General features: G+C 36.1%; 1 protein-coding gene across 2 annotated transcripts in view; it reads left to right on the plus strand.

Moving 5' to 3' along the window:
* AGO4 (argonaute RISC component 4) overlaps positions 1 to 11,887 on the plus strand; it is a 45,627-nt gene extending 33,740 nt beyond the window's left edge. For both annotated transcript variants that reach the window (XM_074217522.1, XM_074217523.1), the window contains 3 exons: positions 928 to 1,029; positions 7,168 to 7,367; positions 7,990 to 11,887. In XM_074217522.1, coding sequence (XP_074073623.1) covers positions 928 to 1,029; positions 7,168 to 7,367; positions 7,990 to 8,098 — 411 coding nt within the window. In that variant the 3' untranslated portion in view covers positions 8,099 to 11,887. The remainder of the gene's footprint in view (positions 1 to 927; positions 1,030 to 7,167; positions 7,368 to 7,989) is intronic.
* The last annotated feature ends 8,570 nt before the right edge of the window (positions 11,888 to 20,457 follow it).

Consider the following 20,457-nt stretch of genomic DNA (forward strand, 5'->3'; position numbering starts at 1 on the left):
GGCTTCTCCTGTAGTTCAGTCCTTTCTGTCCTGGTCCATCCTTGTTAGTTCATGCTTACTTACTTTACAACCTTATTCAAAAGCAGAACTGATTCTTTTTACTCCTTTAGTTATTAAAGAAACAACCTAACAACCTTACTGGATAAGTAACCGTATCCAGTATGGAATGACATATGTGTTTCTGTTGGGGCCCCAGGTCCACAAACCTCTGCTTCACGTTGAAACTATTCTTGCAGAATCCATGTAGTTGTCTCTTAAACTTTATCAGTAGAAATTCCTTGAACAGATTTTTGCTTTTATTTAGATCTTATATTGCTTTTTTCAGTTCCCCGTAGCTGCTCCAATTCTTAATAATTATCTACTAGTTATCTACTTGTTCATAAGGCTTGAAGACCTGAATTAATTAGTCGGTTCCAATGGAATTCATTGTTTTCTTCACTAGGCTTCTAGGATCATTACAGCCCTCCAGGTCTTCCTTATCTTGGGGCCTCATCCAGCTTGGGATGACAGGCATAGATTCCTATCACTTTTTCTGTGATTAACTTACTAGAGTATTTCTGCCTTAGTATTTTTGCTGGAAGTTGTGGTTTTGTTTTCTAAATAAGCAATTAAATTGACTTAGGAGAAACTTCTCTGTTTTTTAAATCTAGTGCATTTTTTTCATCTTCCTCACAAATAGTGCAACTTGTACCCCAAATGACCATGATCTAGCACTAGGAGAGAGGGAGAGTAGTCCCTTATTTTGTTTCTCTCAAGAAAGCCTGTGATTGGACCAGAAGAAATTTAGAGGCTAGCTGCTGTCTGTACCTCATTTGAGCATTTATTCTGTTTATAAAATATTATGTAGAAAGAAATAAAGCTAGAATTTCTGCTTTATGTGACTCATCATACCTTTTTGTATGCCTGTGTGTTTTCTTTTCTAAATAGGTGGGGAAAAGTGGTAATGTGCCAGCAGGTACTACTGTGGACAGCACTATCACACATCCATCTGAATTTGACTTCTACCTCTGTAGCCATGCAGGAATTCAGGTAATTTGGAAGTGGGTCAAGATTTATGACTTGATAGGTGCTTACTAATTCAACAGCTTCTAATATATATATATATATATATATATATTTTTTTTTTTTTTTTACTACCATTGTCTATTGATTGAGAAAATAAATGGTCAAAAGTTAATATAAATTCAGTAAACTTGTAAATTAATTTATTTTTTATTCATTTTAATTGTTTTTGATTGCCAAAATGTCATCCCTGATTCCTGAAAATACATAGAAAACAAGAGAGGTATATAGGCCAGGAAAATTTTCCTGATTTTTTAATAAAAGAAAATTGCCAACTACAAAGTAGAGACTGCTCAACTTGACTCAAATGCCTGATAAATTTCAAGAAAGTATTGCTAAAGGATAAGTAACAAATATCTAGAAAATGAAGCCAGCAGTTATTCCATCAGTCCACCAACATTTATGTTCTAGACACATTTCATGTGTTAGACACTGGGGTTAAAGAGTCAAAAGTGAAATTGCCCTTCTCATGGAGATTATTTTTTTTTATCAAGGGAGACCACATATACATAAGTACTATATATACAAAAGAGAGTAATTTGAGGAGATGAGCCCCTTATGTAAGCTGTGCCATTTGAACTAAGCTTTGAAGGAAGCTAAGGAGTCTAAGAAGTACATTCCTGGCATGGGGAATAACCTGTGCTTATCACATGTGAGAAGCAGCAACAAGACCAGAGTGGCTGAAACAGAGTGAATGAGTGGGGAGCAAAGTTTGAAGGCTGAGAGGGAGATTTAGTGAGACCCTAACTAGCAGGGTTGTCTGAATGTGGATATAGAAACAGATTGGAGAAGTAGAATTGATAAGACTTAACTATTGAGTAGATGTATATGGAGAAGAGAGAATAGAGACTCTAGGATGATTTCCTAGCTTTTTTTAACCTGGAAGACTAGAAGGATGGTAGTTCTCTCTATGGAAATAGGGATGTTTAGAAATGAGACAAACTTGAGTGGAAAAAATAAGATCTTTTTTGGACATTTCAAGTTTGATATGCCCATGGGACATACCCAATAGGCAGTTTGTGATGCCAGGACTGGAGTTCAGTTTGGAGAGGCTTCATCCAGAATTGGTCATAGCACAAAGTTTTTAGGAGTTAACCTGCTAACACACACAGAATTCAGGGACAGGGAGAATTCCTGTAAGGAAATCTTCTCCTACTCTATACCCTTTCTGTAGACCATGGTCTTAGAGAGTTGCCTCAGATTCAGAAGGATTGAGTTTGCCCAGCATCACACTGCTTGGATGAGTCAGAGTAGACCTTGAACCCAAGTCTTCCTGGGTTATATCTATAATTAAAATTATAAAATTATTCTGAAAATTTAGTTCTATACTAATCAAAACACCAACTGGGATACTGTATAGAACTATATAATCTTCATTTGGAAGAAGAAATTTTAGTAGGTTCTCCTGGGAAATGATGAAAGCAAAGTGGACATACCAATACCAAACCTCAAATTTTATTATAACAAATAATCATCTTCTTTCATAACATGACTAGTATGGAAATATGTTAAGCATGGTTGTACATGTATAACCTATATTACATTACTTGCTATCATAGGGAGTCAGAAGGGAAAGTAAAGGAGGGATGGAACTCAAAAGCTTCCAAAAAGATGAATGTTGAAAACTATCTGCATATAATTGAAAAAATGAAATAACATTGAAAGAAAAAGAATAATCATCAAAATTTGAGTCAAAAAGACCTGAGTTCTAGTCCTGCCTCTGACGTATTTTGGTCTTGTAATCCTGGGCAAGCCCTCAGTCTCTCAGGCACCTCTGAGTTTACTAGTTTAAATGATACTCATCAACATGAAACCACAGGTCCCCATCAAAACTGTTTAGTATTGATTAAAATAAAGTGGATCATTGGAACAAATAAGTCAGAAGCAAACAAAAATGGTATGATAGTCTGATGTATGATAAACCGTAGTACAGAAACCCATGGAAGGTTTCTGTTTGACAAAAACTGCTGGAAAAATTAGAAATCAGCCTGGCAGAAATTAGGCTCAGATCCATAGCTTGTACTATATGCCACAATAAGTTCTAAATGAATATAAAAGATTACATCATGAAACTAGTAAAAAAAAAAAAAGAAACTACTTAAAACAATTATGTTTAGGGTAAAAAGTCTTAAAAGCATTGAGTGATTATTATAGGAGATAGCAATTGGGCAAAATGATTATTCAGTCATTATGATTCAGAAGTAAAACTTGAACCCAAGTCAACTTTTTGATATCTTATACACTATGCCAAAAGTGATCATAAAAGATAAAATAAAAGTTTTAAGTATATAAATTTTAAAGATTTCCACACAATCAATGATGATAGAATAAGAAGAGAAACTGTTAAAATGAGGAAAATATTTGCATCATATGGCACTGACTAATGTGATGGCTGAGTTTTGTAAGAAACTGACACAACCATATCAGACCTACAGCCTTCATCCATCCTCAGATGAATAGTCAAAAGAGTATGAACACTTTTCAAAAGAAGAATTGCAGGCTACAAATGACCATATGAAAGCATGCTTCATATGAATATAGAAATACAAATTAAAACATCTCTGAGATGTCCCAAATTGGCAAACATGACAAAAATTAAAAGGTTAACTTTGTAGAGACAGCAAAAACCAGGAGACTTAACTTGATTACCATTCATGAAGCTATGAATTGTTCTAACAATTTAGGATATCAGTGTGAATTATGCAAAAAAATGTGATTACATTTTTTAATATCCTTTAACCCTACTAGGGCATTCACTACTTAGGCATGTATGCCAAGGGAATCAGGGATAGAAACAAATGTTGGATATATGTCAAAATATTCATAGCAGCACATGTAATAATCAGATATTTTTTTAAGATTTTTTTTTTTGCAAGGCAGTGGGGTTAAGTGGCTTGTCCAAGGCCACACAGCTAGGTAATTATTAAGTGTCTGAGACCGGATTTGAACTCAGGTACTCCTGACTCCAGGGCAGGTGCTTTATCCAATGCGCCACCTAGCTGCCCCAATAGATATTTTTAAAAAAGTGACTACTTATTATTTGAGGAATCAACTGAATAACCTGTGAGATATAAACTTAATATTATGCATTTAGAAATAAATGAATATGACAAATTCAGAGAAATGTGGAAAACTTGTATCAAGTTTCACAGACTAAAATAAACAGTAGCAAAAAGAATAGCGTACTGACTACAACAATATATTTTAAAAGATCACTTAAGGGAAACTAAACTCTGAACAAGTTATAATTACATTTGATTGTATGTTTCTTGAGGCCTGGGACTGTCTTTTGCCTCTATTTATATCCTTAGCTTTAGCATAAGCACCTAGCAAATAGTAGTCTCTTAATAAATGTTAATGGTTTACTCAGTTTGTTTCTGAATTAATTCGAGTAGGAAGATAATAAAATATACGTTAATCATTTCAGCAGATAGGTATGGAAACTATTAAAGCATAATTTATATAATGTCAAATGCTTCTTACAATATTGTTTTGTTTTATTTTACTGTTTTTCTTTTTAATAAGAGAATTAAATTTTATTGTGATAGTGGATTCTTGGAGAAAAGATGATATAAAAACCAAATGCATCAATAAAATTCTTTTAAAGACAGGTCTTATCAGACTAACGTTCTAGTTTTTATAAGAATATAAGTGAACTAGTATATACAGAATGCTAGATAGTTTGTTGAGATTTTTAACAAAGCATTTGATAAAGTTTCTGTCTTAGTTTTGTTTTTTGTTTTTTTAGATTTTTCAAGGCAATGGGGTTAAGTGGCTTGCCCAAGGCCACATAGCTCGGTAATTATTAAGTATCTGAGGTCAGATTTGAACCCAGGTACTCCTGACTCCAAGGCTGGTGCTCTGTTCACTGTGCCACCTAGCCGCCCCTCTGTCTTAGTTTTTTTTATTTTTTTTCTGTCTTAGTTTTTTAAAAAACAGAGAAATATGAGTTAGAAAATAATACAATTTACTGTCATTTTGAAGTGCTATGTCTAAAGTATGTCCCCAGTAATCTGTCCTTGACCCTTTGCTATTTGATATTTTTAGTGGTGCTATGGATAAAGACAATAGATAACACACTTATCAAGGTCACAGATGATATGAAGTTAGAAAACTAGCTAAGGCATTGGATTCAAAGTCTGGGTTCAGAAGGATCAAAGGATTTCACAAATTAGAACAGTCGGCTGCTATATTAATGTAAAGTTTTCCACTTAGTTCCAAAAAATCAAATGTACAAGATAGGGGAGGTGTACCTTTGGTAGCAGTTTGGAAAAGATCTCAGGACTTTAGTGGACTGCAAGTTATGTGTGATTCAGTTGATTGCCAAAAGAGCTAATTTGGTTTTAGGCTACAGTGAGGACAGATTTGTACAGATGTCATATCTACTACTATTGCAGATCTGGAGCTTATCAGTCAGCTCTAGAGTATTTTTTTTTTTTTGGATTTTTTCTTAGGGGACAGTATTTTCTTTTTTTTTTAAGTTTTTGGTTCTTTTTTAAAAAAAATTTTTTTTGTAAGGCAAACGGGGTTAAGTGGCTTGCTCAAGGCCATACAGCTAAGTAATTATTAAGTGTCTGAGACCGGATTTGAACCCAGGTACTCCTGACTCCAAGGCCAATGCTTTATCCACTATGCCACCTAGCTGCCCCTCTTTTTTTTTAAATTAAAGATTTTATTAATTTTGAGTTTTACAATTTTCCCCCTAATCTTACTTTCTTCAACCCCCCCCCCCCCACAGAAGACAATTTGTCGGTCTTTACATTGTTTCCATGGTATACGTTGATCGAAATTGAGTGTGATGAGAGAAAAATCATATCCTTAAGGAAGAAACATAAACTATAAGAGATAGCAAGATCAGACAATAAGATATCTTTTTTTTTCTAAAGGGAATAGTCCTTGAACTTTGTTCAAACTCCACAGTTGTTTCTTTGGACATAGATGGCATTCTCCGTTGCAGACAGCCCCAAATTGTCCCTGATTGTTGCACTGGTGGAATGAACGAGTCCATCAAGGTTGATCATCACCCCATGTTGCTGTTAGGGTGTACAGTGTTTTTCTGGTTTTGCTCATCTCACTAAGCATCAGTTCATGCAAATTCCTCCAGGCTTCCCTGAATTCCCGTCCCTCCTGGTTTCTAACAGAACAATAGTGTTCCATGACATACATATACCACAGTTTGCTAAGCCATTCCCCGATTGAGGGACATTTACTTGATTTCCAATTCTTTGCCACCACAAACAGGGCTGCTATGAATATTTTTGTACAAGTGATGTTTTTACCCTTTTTCATCATCTCTTGGGAGTATTTTCTTAAATTCTGAGCACCTCGTATTTGGAAGAACACTGACAAGCTAGTGAGTCCAGAGTATAGTGATCAAGATAGAGAAAGGCCTGAAGAAGACTTTGGGGAACATATGATAGCTATCTTCAAATATTGAAAGGGAAGTCCTGTGGATTTGGTGAAATTGGACTTAATCTGCTTAGCCCCCAAGGACATTGGAGGCTGTAGAAAGACAGACTTGGGCTTGATGTAAAGAAGAACATCTTAACTGATATCTACAAGTGAGATGGGCTGCGTGAGGACATAAGGAGTCTTCCCTTCACCAAAGATCCTTAGAAAAAGGCTAACTCACCAATTATTGAGTTACATAGTAGACTTAATGACCTCTGAGGTCCTTTCTGATTCTGAAATTCAGCATTTGTTTTAAAAAGATGCATTTATACACTTACACACAAGATCTATTTATTCCATCTGTAGGAGGTATACTTAGTATGCTAAGTCACTTGGCATATTTTGTTGGAATTAAAAAGATCAGAGAGAAAACATTCTATCCTTATTGAGTAGTGACATAGTACCCCCTGGTGATCATTTTGGGAATCACTGTCCTGAAGCTATCATCTGAGCTTTGGAATCTTAGAATATTATTTCTGAGTTTAAGAAAAAAATTAAACAGCTCTTAACTCTCCAGTGATAACCCAGCCAATTTCAGTTCCAAGTTCATCTTAAAACAAAGACATACACAAACACACTTCTCTCCTCTGTCTCTTTCTCTCTCACACTCCCTCTCTCCCTTTGTTTCCCCTTCCTTTATCTCTGTCTCTTCAGGGAACGAGCCGCCCATCCCATTATCAGGTCTTGTGGGATGACAATTGCTTTACTGCAGATGAACTCCAGCTTCTGACTTACCAGCTCTGTCACACCTATGTAAGATGTACCCGCTCAGTTTCCATTCCAGCCCCAGCCTACTATGCCCGGTTGGTAGCATTTAGGGCAAGGTACCACCTAGTGGATAAGGATCATGACAGGTAAGAGACTTTAAGGTAATAAATTATCTTTTTGGTTTTGTGGAAGTACACATTGCTCAAAAAGTAATTGTTCTAGGCTTTTTTTTTTTTAACATTCTAAGGCTCTTAATCCCAAATACTATGTAAAATAACATGACCTCATTGAGAATTTTGCTTTACACCAAGAGAAAATTAATTCCTGAAACCAGAGTACTATTATACTTGGACAGTCTGTGAAGCAGCAAATCTTAACTATTGTAGGAGAAGGGGGAAATGTAGAAATAGACTGCTCAGAGGACGTAAGAAAAATAGTCTGGTTTTTCAGAAGTATTTTAATCAGTCTCCAAGGGTGTAGCCAGTTTTATCCATATTAGTGTAAAAACTGCTACTTAGATTTGACTCCCAGCAACCCTGAGCCCCTAATCTTTGCATGTAGATTTAGTTCTATCATTATGTGCTACTGTGTGGGAGGGAGTCCTCATCCAAGCCAAGCAGAGTACCCTCTGTTGAATCATACACATCCTGTCAGCTCTAAAAATCTGTCCATCCATTAGCAGTGACTCTTCATTGTTGGGACATCCGCTTGGGGAACTTCATGGCATGTGTTGGTTGCACCTAGTTCTTCACTGTTTTTTCTTCACAGTGCTGAGGGAAGCCATGTCTCAGGACAGAGCAATGGCCGGGATCCCCAGGCCCTGGCCAAGGCTGTGCAGATCCACCATGATACCCAGCACACGATGTATTTTGCCTGAGAGCCTTTGTGAAGACTGAGCGGATTTGTCGCACCTTGTGGTCTACTTATGTGGTCTTGATATGTTTTGAAAATTTACTGCTTCTATTAGATAGGGCCAAGCTGACTTCAGATAGTCTTCTACCAGCAGTTCTGAACAGTCACAGTGTCTGATACACCAACAGAACTGAGCCATTTTTTTTTGTTTTGTTGTTTGGGTTTTTTTAATAAGAGAAATTTGTAGACTGTCTTTTCTGATGCATTGAACTAAATTTTTACCTCAAAGCATAAAAGAGACTGATTATCCTGAAATTTTTAAAGAACTTGACATGGGTTTTCCATTTAATATTTTACTAGCTGTGGTTATCACCTCAATCCTCCAGTTTAATGAGATGAAATTACTCTTTTTGTTTGTCTTCATCAAGCAGATGTGCATGACCGAGAGGGGCAGACCAGACCACCCATCCTTTTACTTCACTGTAGCTGTCTATTGTGTGGGGCCATAGACTTTTTAACAGAGGTTTTTTACTTTACTATTGTAAATGCCTTTATGGAGCATTAATTTTGGAAGGTATTGCAGTTTGTCATTTTCACTAATTTTATCTTTTTGATCTCTGCAAACATGTGCTGGTGCAGGCACGAGCAGCAGAGTGATTGCACTATTTGTGACTGCAGACTCATCAGGCAGGTCTTATTGGGTAAACTTTCTTTGAATGTGTCATAGAACCAGAGAAGGATGCCTGGGATAATTACAGATAACACTGCCATGGGATAGTAAAAGTACTCATGTTTTGTCCTTTAAAAAAAATAGAAAAGGAAAAAAAAATTTAAATTAACTTGTAGGTATTTTTCCAAGTTTTACAAAGTGCCCATTTTATGCTGCTGTGTGGTTTGATAAATGTAAATGATTTTTAAACTTTTCTTGTAGAAGGTTAACTTTGGCAATAAACTTTTTTTAAAGGCTTCCCTTCCCACCACCATCCCTACCCCCAAAATATAGTTTTCTGGCCAAGGGTTGTGCATGAATTTATCTAATATTTCTTATGACTTCACAATCTGGCATTTTCAGAAACAGACAGAAAAGGCACATTTTCATGCCCTTTTAAAGGTTATTTTTATCTGGTATGTATTCACTGTTGGTGTTTTTTCTGTCTTACCTTATTTTCTCAAAATAAGCTAGAATGTGATTGTTCCCCTTAGGAAAAGCTTTGCCAATTTGTACAGTATGTTGTGTGGTGCTAGCAACTTAGAAACGTGTACCTGTACCAGCATTTTGAACAACTTCTCCTTGGCAATTTAGGATGCTCCCAGGGTTACATACAGTGCATGTTTTTTAAAGTTGTACATTATAGCTACTGTATGCCAGCCTAAATTGTTCTCATTCACTTTTTTCTCCTACCACAATTGGTTTTTTAGGCTAAAATGTGTTATAAGAGTCTTGGTATTTTCTTTCCCAGCTTTTATATTTAACTAATTGTAGAGACTGACTTCCTTTCATATTAAAACAAAGGGAATTAAGATGAAGTAAGCATCAGTTACACTGTAAACTCTTGTGGTCCTGTGTCTGCCTGATGGTGGATGGACCCTGATCCTCAGAATCTCAGTGGCTCCCATAATGGTAGCTGCTCTTAGCTCAGTAGCAGTTCTGAACCATGTACACTAAACTAGTCTTTTCAAAATTTCAGCAATATCCAATGCTGTTTTTCTTCAGTCTTTTAAGCAGGCTTGTAAATACATCCAAGTTTACATTTCTCTCTGCTGTCTCTTTTCAGCAGCACCAGTGGTGTGCTGATGCTACTCGACAGGAAGCTCTATAACTTCTGTTGAATGGTAAACCTTGAGACTTTGTTTTACTCTCTGGTCATTGGGACTGAAGAGTGAGCTCTGCCCCTGAGGCACAATGCACAGATTTCTTTTTTCTGTTTCTTTCCTAAGCTTTTCATATTTAAAAAAAAATACCTCACTTGGATAATAAAAATCAGGACATGTTGGTGAGAGGCTGGCTGCCACTTCAGCAGGATGGCTGCTTGTATTCACATTTGTTCAGGGAGAGCACAAAGAATAAACCCATCAGCCACTCTGTCCTCCAGCTTCAGAGGAAGAGACACAAGGCACCTGGAAGAGAAAATGGACCCTTTGGATCAGGAGAACCAGAGGGAGTCACCTACTGGGTGTCTGTCTGGCCAGGTGAAGTCACTAGAGAGTGGCTGTCAGGCAAGAAGGTCCTGCTTTGTCTCTGACAAGGTGTCCTCATTGTGGGTCACAGATGGAGTAAAGTGAAGTTGTGACTTCAGACTGGATTGATTCTAGGAAGGACCTCAGCTTGCTCAGGTGGACCTGCACCCTGCACACAATGGTTTCTTTAACCAGGGTTGGGGGTGGGGGAGTGGGGGAAATGGGGCCTAAATTTATAGGAATAATTCCTATTCTAACAGTGCAATGCTGTCACTTTTGGAGGAAAGCAAAATGTGAGTGTATTAATAACTATAATTATTGGGGGGAAAACATTGCCATGGAATATATACATATATACATATATATATATATATATATATATATATATATATATATATATATATCTTTAAGAAGTAATCACTGCGAAATCAGAATTGCAGCAATACTAATATAAGCAGGTCACAAAGTAGAGTTAATTTGCAGTTTTGACAGTTTTGACTATACAACCCCTGGAATAAACTGAATCATTATGCATGTGTCAATCAATGGGAGATGTGCATTCTGTAGCAGTAGTTTATAGGACGTTTGGGGTCTTTTTGTTTTTAAATAAAGCCTATTAGGTTTATTTAGCTATTCTATGGTGTGGGAAAGATTGAAATGTAGCCAAGTTAATTCGGGGATGAGGCACAAGGACATTTACAAAGAGCAGTGGCAACCCCATTGCAAAACCAATTAGAATCTTTTTGGTAAAGAGCTTAACTCTGAACAATCTCTAGAATGGACTGTCTGGCTTGTCCCAGCCAGGTGTCTGGGCCGGCAAAACATATTTATTCTTACTCCTACTACATGGTAATAAATACTGTGTCTGTAGCTTCTCCCAAAGGTTGTGATTTACAGGCAGACAGGTTTTGCACAATTTGTATCCTCTGATCACATTCTAGGCACAGACATCAGGCTGATCTACCTTGCCTTATTCCCTTCCTTTGGGAAAGGTGCCCTTGTTCAGATGCTGTTTGACAAGTTACTCTTCTCTCTGCTCCTTCCACAGCTACCTTTGTGAATGTTCTCTAGGATTTTCTTGCTCAATAGCAAGGCAGTAACTCTACTTTCATTTTAAGAAAGTAGGATCCAAGGGCATTGTATCAATACTGTTTCAACTACAAGGTTTTTTCCCTTGTGAAATTTAAGGAAAGATCTTGTTATCACTTAAAGATTTTCTTATCCCTTGCTATTGACATTTTCATGATCTTTCTATGTCTGATGGCTAAAACTTCATTGTAAAATGTTTGCATTTGTTCATTTGACTAATGATGTAATTTTGTTTCTATATTGTTAGACTTGTAATGTTTCAAATGGTATTTTACTAAATTTGAATTTGGATATATGTCCAGCAATACATGGTACTTTCTAAACTATTGAAGAAGGGGTGTTGTAGCCTGGTGTTTCGATAAAAATGTTGATTGTTTCAGTTTTGTAATGTAATTTTATTTTTTGGCCTGCAGGGTTATTTTGTGTTTGTGTTTAAAAAAATAAATTGGTGTTCTTGTGCCAAATGATTTTTTTTCTTGTTCATTGTTAAATAAAATGGAATGTATATAGATGGCAACAAATATGGTTGCTTTTTTAAAAATTTATTTCCTTAAATTGATGATTTATTTGTAAAGAAGAGGGAGGAAAGCTTGAGGACTACTTCTCATATACCAGGGAATAAATGAATGATGATGAAAAATGCCTATTTGAAAATCCAAAAATGAGCCCCAGTAGTATCTCTTATGTACAAGATTTGGCAGGTGTCTTAGTGCAAATACAAATGCAAATGAAAGAACTGTTGCCTCCAGAGGGCAGTGTGTTCACATGTTTGTAAACTAGTACACAAGTACTGAGTACTAGTCTGAAAGGAATGAACCCTGAGCCTGGAGGAGGGCTGGCTGGCTTGGCCTCCGAATTTTATATCAGTATTAAAATGCTGTTTAAGCAAAAGAATACATTATTCTCACAGTCTTAAAGGGACCTCAAAAGCCATTTACTACACCTTAAATCTTAAGATATTCCCTTTACAACCTACCAGGAGTGATCAAGATATCATGTGAGGAGACCCTAATTCCTGGCAAAGGCAAACAGGCTTCATTTCACTTTATGATCATTCTTTTAAATTTGATTCTGTATTTTATCTTACTTGTCTATTTAGTGACCTTTTTCAGAGACCTCATACTTCTCTGACCTTTGCAGTTTTTAACACTGTTATTAACTACTTCCTTCTCCCTGGATTTTCACAGCTGTTATCACCTGAATCTCCTACTTGTCTCATTATTCCTTCTCACACTCTTTAATTATGTTTTTATTATTATCATCATCATCATCATCATTATCATCCTCCTTCATATACTTTCTCTTTGACATGGGCATACCATACTCCCATCCCATATACATTGACCTACTAAATCTTGTCTCTACCCCTGAATTTCTTTCTGTTGCTTTCTTTATACTCTCCAGTCCTCTACACTACTTCAGTTTCTCATTTTTTTGCCTAAATCACTGCAATACTTTCCTAATTTGTCTTACTGCTTCCAGTCTCTTACTATTCTGGCCTCCAGATGGCTACCAAAGTGATTCTCTTAACATATAGATCCTATCATATCATTCTCTTCAAAGAAGTTCAGTGTCTCCCTGTTAGATTTAGGTTAAAACACAAATATTTAAACTCCTACCCTGTCTTTCTGGACTGATGTTATATTACTATTTCTCACTAATATTTTGAGCCAAACTAGCATATTCACTGTTTCTTACCTATTAACATTTACATTTCCCCAGTTTGTATTTTTTATTAGACTCAACCATGCCTGGAATGCATGACTACTTCTTCCTCACCTCAACTTAATAAAATCTCTTAAAAGTTCAGCTAAAATACCACCTCCTACATAGTTTTTCCTGATTCCCCACCCCCATGGTTGTTAGTGATTCTCACACTTACCCCTATAGCTTAATTTCCTTATCATTTGTGCCCTTTTTTCCTCCCTAGTAAGCTCTTCAGAAATTAGGGGTTGAGGGAGAATGTGGGAGCAGGAGTTAGTAGAAATTAACTCTTCTAAACTCCAAATAATATTTTGAAGCAGTAATGATCAAAACTACGACACATTAGAGAATAGATAGGAAGAATCAATCAAACTTAACAACCCAGTTTTTAATAAGCCTGAGAAGTTAAGCTTGATGAAAACTTATTTCTGAAAAAATTTGAATGCTGTTTGACTAAAATTTGGATCACAAACCACAGTATACACAATGGTTATTTGATCTAGACATTAAAGGTCACAGAATTTAAAATTAGGAAAAAAAGCAGATTCATTATCTTTCATATCTGTGATTAGGGGTAGAGTTCTTGAAAAATAAGTAATGAAGATAATCACAAAAGGTAAAAATAGATCATTTCAGTTACAGGGAATTGTAGAGAAAATGCAGGTTAACTTTATCAGTAAAGTAAGAATGGGGAGGGGTGATGTGGGAAGCTTCAGAGAAATCGGCTAACTCTACTATATGCCAGATTATGCAGAGGATAGAATTCAGACAGAAAGGTTCATCATCCTGAATTCAAATCTGGCCTCAGACATTTACAAGCTGTGCAAGTCACTTAATCATGTTTGCCTCAGTTCCTCATCTGTAAAATGAAGTGGAGAAGGAACTGGCAAACCACTCCAGTATCTGCCAGGAAAACCCTAAATGGGGTCATGAAGTCAGACCCAATTCTAACAACTAAATAGTATACCAGACTGCTTAAGTACTTAGGATGAAAAGAAAGGCAGAAACATTCCTCTGCTCTTCAGCTCAAAAGCTAATGGTTTGGGGTGGGGGGGATGGGAAAGACTGCATTCAAACCATTTGCAATGATAAATTGAAAGTTACTCTAGGAAGACATGAAGCTTAAGAAAAATGGGGAAAGGCTTATTGCAGAAGATGAGTCTTAAGTCAAAGGAAGCCAGGGGCTAAGTGGTAGGAGAGAGTGCCAGACATGAGAGACAACTAGTGAAAATGCTTGGTAGAGATGGAGCATCATGTGGATGGCACAAATACTAACACCACTGGATCACAGGTGTAATCAAAGCAATTCATGTGAAAAACACCATTTTGTGCATTTTTAAGTATTCAAATACATTTAATTCTTTAATAAGAAATTGTTTCAAGATTTCAGCTGAAAGGACAGATGTCTAAGTACTCCCAAATAAATTAATTAGGAGGTTTTTATGAGACAGTGGTGGAAACAGGCCCAGAAAAACTTTGATGGGGAGTTAGGGAACCAATTAGAGATGAACAAAAAAGGTCTACCATATTAGAGAGAGGACCCGGTTGAAGCTGGAATAGCACTATTTTGCAATGTTCCAGTCAGCACAGTTGTGAAATTTCCTTCAGTTGCATTCAGTATCTGTGAGTAGAGGAGGTGGATAGTGGGACTAAATCAGGACTGAAGTCTGGAAAAGGGATGTGACCACAGTGGGACAGAAGGAACAAAGAGTAGACTATAACATGGAGTTCAGTTGGTTAAGTAGAGGTTTGAGACTGGAGAGGAAAGTAAAGTCAGAGGGAATGATGTCCTGAGAAAATGCTAAGGGGTTGAAGAAAAGGGTTAGGAGGACTAAGACACAGGTAGAGATGGAATGAATAGAGCAAACAGTCTTTTCCACGAGACCAAAACCACTCTTTCCTAGGTTACTATCCTCTCTCATCCACAAAATGTAAAACCCCCTTTCTCTACTCTCCTTTTTGACTTCTCAGAAACTTTTGAAAATGTTGAAGGAAGGGGAGCAATGTCAAATAAAACTCGGGAGGTAGATGGGAGTCAAAAGGTGTGAATACCAACCTGAGGAATTTGTATCTTGTCCTAGAGGCACTAGGAAACCATTGAAGACTATCAGATCTATTCTTTTTTTAAGACTACAGAAGAAAGCAATATGTTAGAGTGGAAAGAACACTGGCTCCAGAGTCACAACACCTGGGTTTAAATTGCCCCTCTGAAACTTACAACAAGTATGATCTTAGTCAAGTTAACTTCCCCGGGAATTAGTTTCCCCCATTTGTAAAATAAGGGAATTGAGTTGTCTAGTTTTATATTAATCATGATCTTAACTTGGTAGCTGTGTGGAGGGTAGCTTGGGAGTGAGGGGAATCTAGAGGTAGACTATTCAGGGGTCATTGTAATACTACAGTGATAAGGGGCTAATCAAGGACCATAAGTGAAGAAAAGGAGAAATGTGTGAGAGGTGCTGTCGAGGTAAGACTGTCAGAACTGGGCAATTGGGGAAAAGGATTCATGAACAAAAATATTTACCTGTTCATTTTGTGGGAGCAAAGAACTAGAATCTAAGGGGATGATCCACCATTGAGGAATGACCGAACAAATTGTAAATAAATGTAATGAAATGCTATTGTACCATAAGAAATAGTGAAAGGGATGATTTCAGAGAAACCTGAGAAAATTTGTCTGAACTAATAATGTAGAGAGAGATGAGCAGAACCTGGAGAATAATTTATACATTGATAACATTGTAAAAATAAGCAACTTTGAAAGACTTAAGAGCATTAATTAACACAATGACCAACAAATATTTCGGTGAACTCAGGATTAAACTTGCTGTCCACCTCCCTCAAGGAAGCATGAGGCTTAGGGTGCAGGTGCAGGTGCAGAATGAAATAGGTACATTTTTTGAAATTGCCCTCTAATGCATATTTGTTTCAATGGTTTTGTTTTTCTTTTTCAATGAAGTGGGTGAAATTGGAAGAATTCAAAATATATTTTTTTCAGTGCCTTAAGATTGTTTTGCCTCAAGTAATGAATTCCTTGGTATATCTTTAGTTTGGTCTGGTTGCTCTTCTCAACTTTCTTTGTAGGGCTCATCTACTTCTTTATATATCTTTCCAGGGTCTTGGGTGTTTAGAGTTCAAATGTGGTGATTTCTCTTTTGCTCATGATGAAAATAAAGTGTTCTAGAAAGAGTGACATGCTGGTTCCATTTTCTATGTTACCTTCCTGTCCATTTTATAATTTTTTCTTTAGACTTATGTTTACTTTATATATGCTATTTTGTAAAATAACATCTTAGAATGGTTCACAATCCTCTTCCCTCTTCTTCTTTTGCTATGTGAGTTTGTAATCTAAACTAGTGTGGCCTTTAACTGCCATTTGTCTGTTTGGAAAGAGGATCAAACATTTGCCCATTACAATATTCCCCTTAAGCCTTCTTCATGTGGCAAATGTTTTACACTGGAAAGAAACAATCATTTTTGAAGCACTTACTATGTATCAGTCTCTGCACAGTTTAACAATGGTTAGACTCTTATAGGAGACTGAGTGCTGGACTTGTTTCAAAGCTAGCCTCCAACTCTTATTCACTATTTGATCTTGGACAAGTCATTTAACCTCCAAGGTTGTTAAGAGGATCAAATGAAAAAATATTTGTATTTATCATATTCCCTGGAATATACTTAGTACAGTCTATTAATGCTATCATTATTATATTATTAATGTGATTATCAAGGGATACACCTTAGATTTTTTTCTCATTTCCCACTTTCCATCATTTAATGAAAGTATTCTTGATAGCATGAGATTTCTGAGAAATTTATAAACTTTTGATTCCTCTCCTTTCTCAAACCTGAGTCTTATTCTGAACATTTTTGGCCATATTTAACCTTTGCTTTATAAAATTATTAAAAACCACCTCTCATGGGGGCAGCTAGGTGGCATAGTGGATAAAGCACAGGCCCTGGAGTCAGGAGCACCTGAGTTCAAATCCGGCCTCAGACACTTAATAATTACCTAGCTGTGTGGCCTTGGGCAAGCCACTTAAACCCATTGCCTTGCAAAAAAAAAAACCCTTAAAAAAACCCACCTCTCTCTCCTATCTCCCCTCTCTCAAATGAGAACAAAAGAAAACCACATAGCATGATATAACCATGTATAGTCACAAGAAATAAGCACACATACACATAAGTGTATATATGTAAATATATGTATGATTTTTCACATGCATATATGTATAGTTCATTCTGCCTGCTGAGTGTGGAGTGTACCTCCAGGAGGAGGTGGGTAGCATGTTATATCATTACCCTTTTGGAATTGTGATTGATCATTTTGATGATCAGAGTTCTAAGTCTTTCAAAGTTATTTATCTTTAAAATATTGTTAATCACTGTATAAATTGTTCTTCTGGCTCTGCTTATTCCACTTAGCATCAGTTCATACAAATTTCCCCAGGTTTTTCTGAAACCATTCCCTTCTTTATTTCTATACCACACAATACTAATTCATTATATTTGTATATTATAATTTATTCAGCTATTCTGTGTTGATAAAAAGCCCCTCAGATTCCAATTCTTTGCTACTTCAAAAAGACCTATAAATATTTTTGTATATACTAAGTTAAGGTTTATTTACTTAGGAACAACACTTCCCTTAGTCTTCCTTCCTTCTAATTTCACCTCCCTTCTCCCTTTCTCTCCTTTTTCCCTGTTTAGTGAAATATATTTCTATACCCAAATTAATATTCTTCACTTCTATAGTTAAGTTTAAATGTTAGCCATTCCCTCTCATCCCCCTTCCTTGTTTTTTAGAATTCAACAATAATGTGAGATAATTTTCCTAACATTTCTTTTCCATTAGTCCACCAAATTGTTACTTCTTCCCCTCCTATTCCATTCTTTTAATTTCACCAGAACATAACATACTCCCGGTCTCTGTAAGGCTCCTTGTGTGACTTCTGGTGATGGTAGAGTTGAGAGGGGACATATGTATCCTCTCTTTATATTATAATATAAAAGTTTAGTCTTTATTGCTTTTTATTCATATTTACTTAATTGTATTTCTCTTAACACCTGTGTTTTAACTTCAAAGTTTCTATAAAGCTTTGGTCTTTTCATCAAGAATGTTTGAAAGTTCTCTATTTCATTAAAAAAATAATTTTCCCCTAATAAGATTTTGCTGAATGATTTGTGACTGTAAAGCACTTTCTGAAATATATTTCAAACTTTCTGAAACTTCCTTATGATGGCTGTTAAATTGTATATAATTCTGACTATGGTTCCTTGGTATTTGAATTCTTTTTTTCCCCTCATTGCTCACAGTATTTTTTTTTATTTGATCTGGAAGTTGTGGATTTTGGCTTTGATTTTCCTAGAAATTTTCATTTTGAAAGTGACTGATGGATTCTTTCTATTTTCACTTTGCCCTCTGGTTCTAAGAGATCTGATCAGTTTTCTTTTAAGATTCATGAAATATGATGTTTATGATGTTTAGGCTCTTTTTTTATCTTAGCTTTCAGGCAATCCAGTACTTTTTTTTCTCTTCAATTTCTTTTTCCAATAAAATTGTTTTTCTGTGAGATACTTTATATTTTCTCCCCCTTTTCAGTCTTTTGACTTATTTTAAAGTTTTTGTTGTGTGATGTAGTCATTAGCTATTAAGTGGTTCATCCCAATTTTTAGGGAATTTGTTGCTTGGTAATGATTTCAAAACTCTTGACCCATGCTGCTAATTTCCTTTCCAATTTGTCCATCTATAGTTTTTACTTCTCTTCTAATTTTTTTCTCCAGAGCTCATATTTCAATTAATACAGTTTAACTTTCTTCCTTCTTTTTTTAACTCTTGCTTCATCTCTTCCAGGAATTTTACTTTATTTGGGCTCAAGCTGTGGTTTTATTTGAGGCTTTGCTTATAGATATTTTGGAGTCATTCTCTTTTCTGGGTTTGCATATTGAGTGTCCCTGTCACTGTATTAGCTTTTTTAATGGTGGGATATTTTCTTTTTATTTGTTCATCCTTCCAGTCTTTTTCCTAATTTCATCTTGATATTAGGGATGGACTATGCAGATGAGAAGAGAGAAGTCCTGAGTTAATTCTGTTGCTTCTTTGTTGGCGTAATTAAGTATTGTTTTATTCCAGGATCTTAGATACACCTAGAGCTGGGCACATTCAAACTTTCAATGTTTCCAAAATGGTCTGATCCAGGACAAAATTTGATCAGTGACCCTTGGTCTGAACTCTGCAAGTTCTTAACTTGGATTTGTATCTGAGCAACATTAGACTGTTGATGGACTCAGCTTTTTTAGTCATCTGGAAAACTCTGTTGATTCAGAATTAGATTTCCTGTTGGTCTGAGATTTCTGCCCTGGTTATCCCTTTACATGCTTCAAACCAGGTTAGAAATTGAAACTGAGATTGCCCTCCACAGGCCTATGACTACTTCTCCCCCTGGAATGTTGCCTTTTGATGCAGATCTCTTCCTTAGCCCACATAGATTTATGACCTAGAAGCTTCCAGTTGGTATCTATTCTTGCACTTTGCATGAGGTCAAGCTTAAGAATGGGTCTGGGGTCTCCTCTTGCCTTAGAGCAAAGTCCTGGAGGGTTAGAATACTCTGTGTTATACTCCTGGCTTTATTTCATTACCAGTGTCTGTAGAAGTCTTTGTCTCTCAATGCTGACCTGGACTTTGAGTGGCTTAATATAATTTTTTTCTTGGATATACTAGTCAGAATTTGGCCTTTGGCATTTTCTAGATTTGTTTGGAGGCAAACAAAGAGCTTACTGTCCTTCCTTCTGTTCCACCATCTTGACTCTATGTCCACAGTACTCACCTTTGCATGGTCACCTAGTATTCAAATGTATGATGCTTTTATTTGAAGGACTTTATTTTTAAATAGAATTTTTATATGCTTCACATTCTAGAACAAGTATTGGTCCCTAAACTACAATTTCATCATGGGTTTTCTATAAATGCTTATTATAAATATTGCAGTAAGATGAACAAATGTCCTTTAAAACTATTTTTCTTCTTGCCTTAGGACATAACATCATCACTATCTCTCCTCCTTTGAGGATCATTCAATCCACAGTGATACCCATTCAAGGTTCTGTAGCTGTTGTCTACCAACCTTCCAAATTCTCTCCTTCCTTCCTCAGTGAGTTCAGTGCATTGCTTACAGTCATCCTATTCTCCCTAACACCTGTCCTCATATTAGGAGACTTCAACATACATATATTCAAATTTTTTTTCAAACACTGTAACTTAACTTTTCAACTTACTCATTTCCTACACCCTAGTTACTCTACCATAGTTACACAAAGATGGTCATAACTTTGTTCTGTCTCCTACAAATGTTCACATCCATGTGTATAGACTCTGAAATTCCTGTATAATCAGTTATTATTTCAACTAATCCA

Source organism: Macrotis lagotis, chromosome 1 (genome assembly GCF_037893015.1).
Source record: "Macrotis lagotis isolate mMagLag1 chromosome 1, bilby.v1.9.chrom.fasta, whole genome shotgun sequence".
Lineage (NCBI taxonomy): Eukaryota > Metazoa > Chordata > Mammalia > Peramelemorphia > Peramelidae > Macrotis > Macrotis lagotis.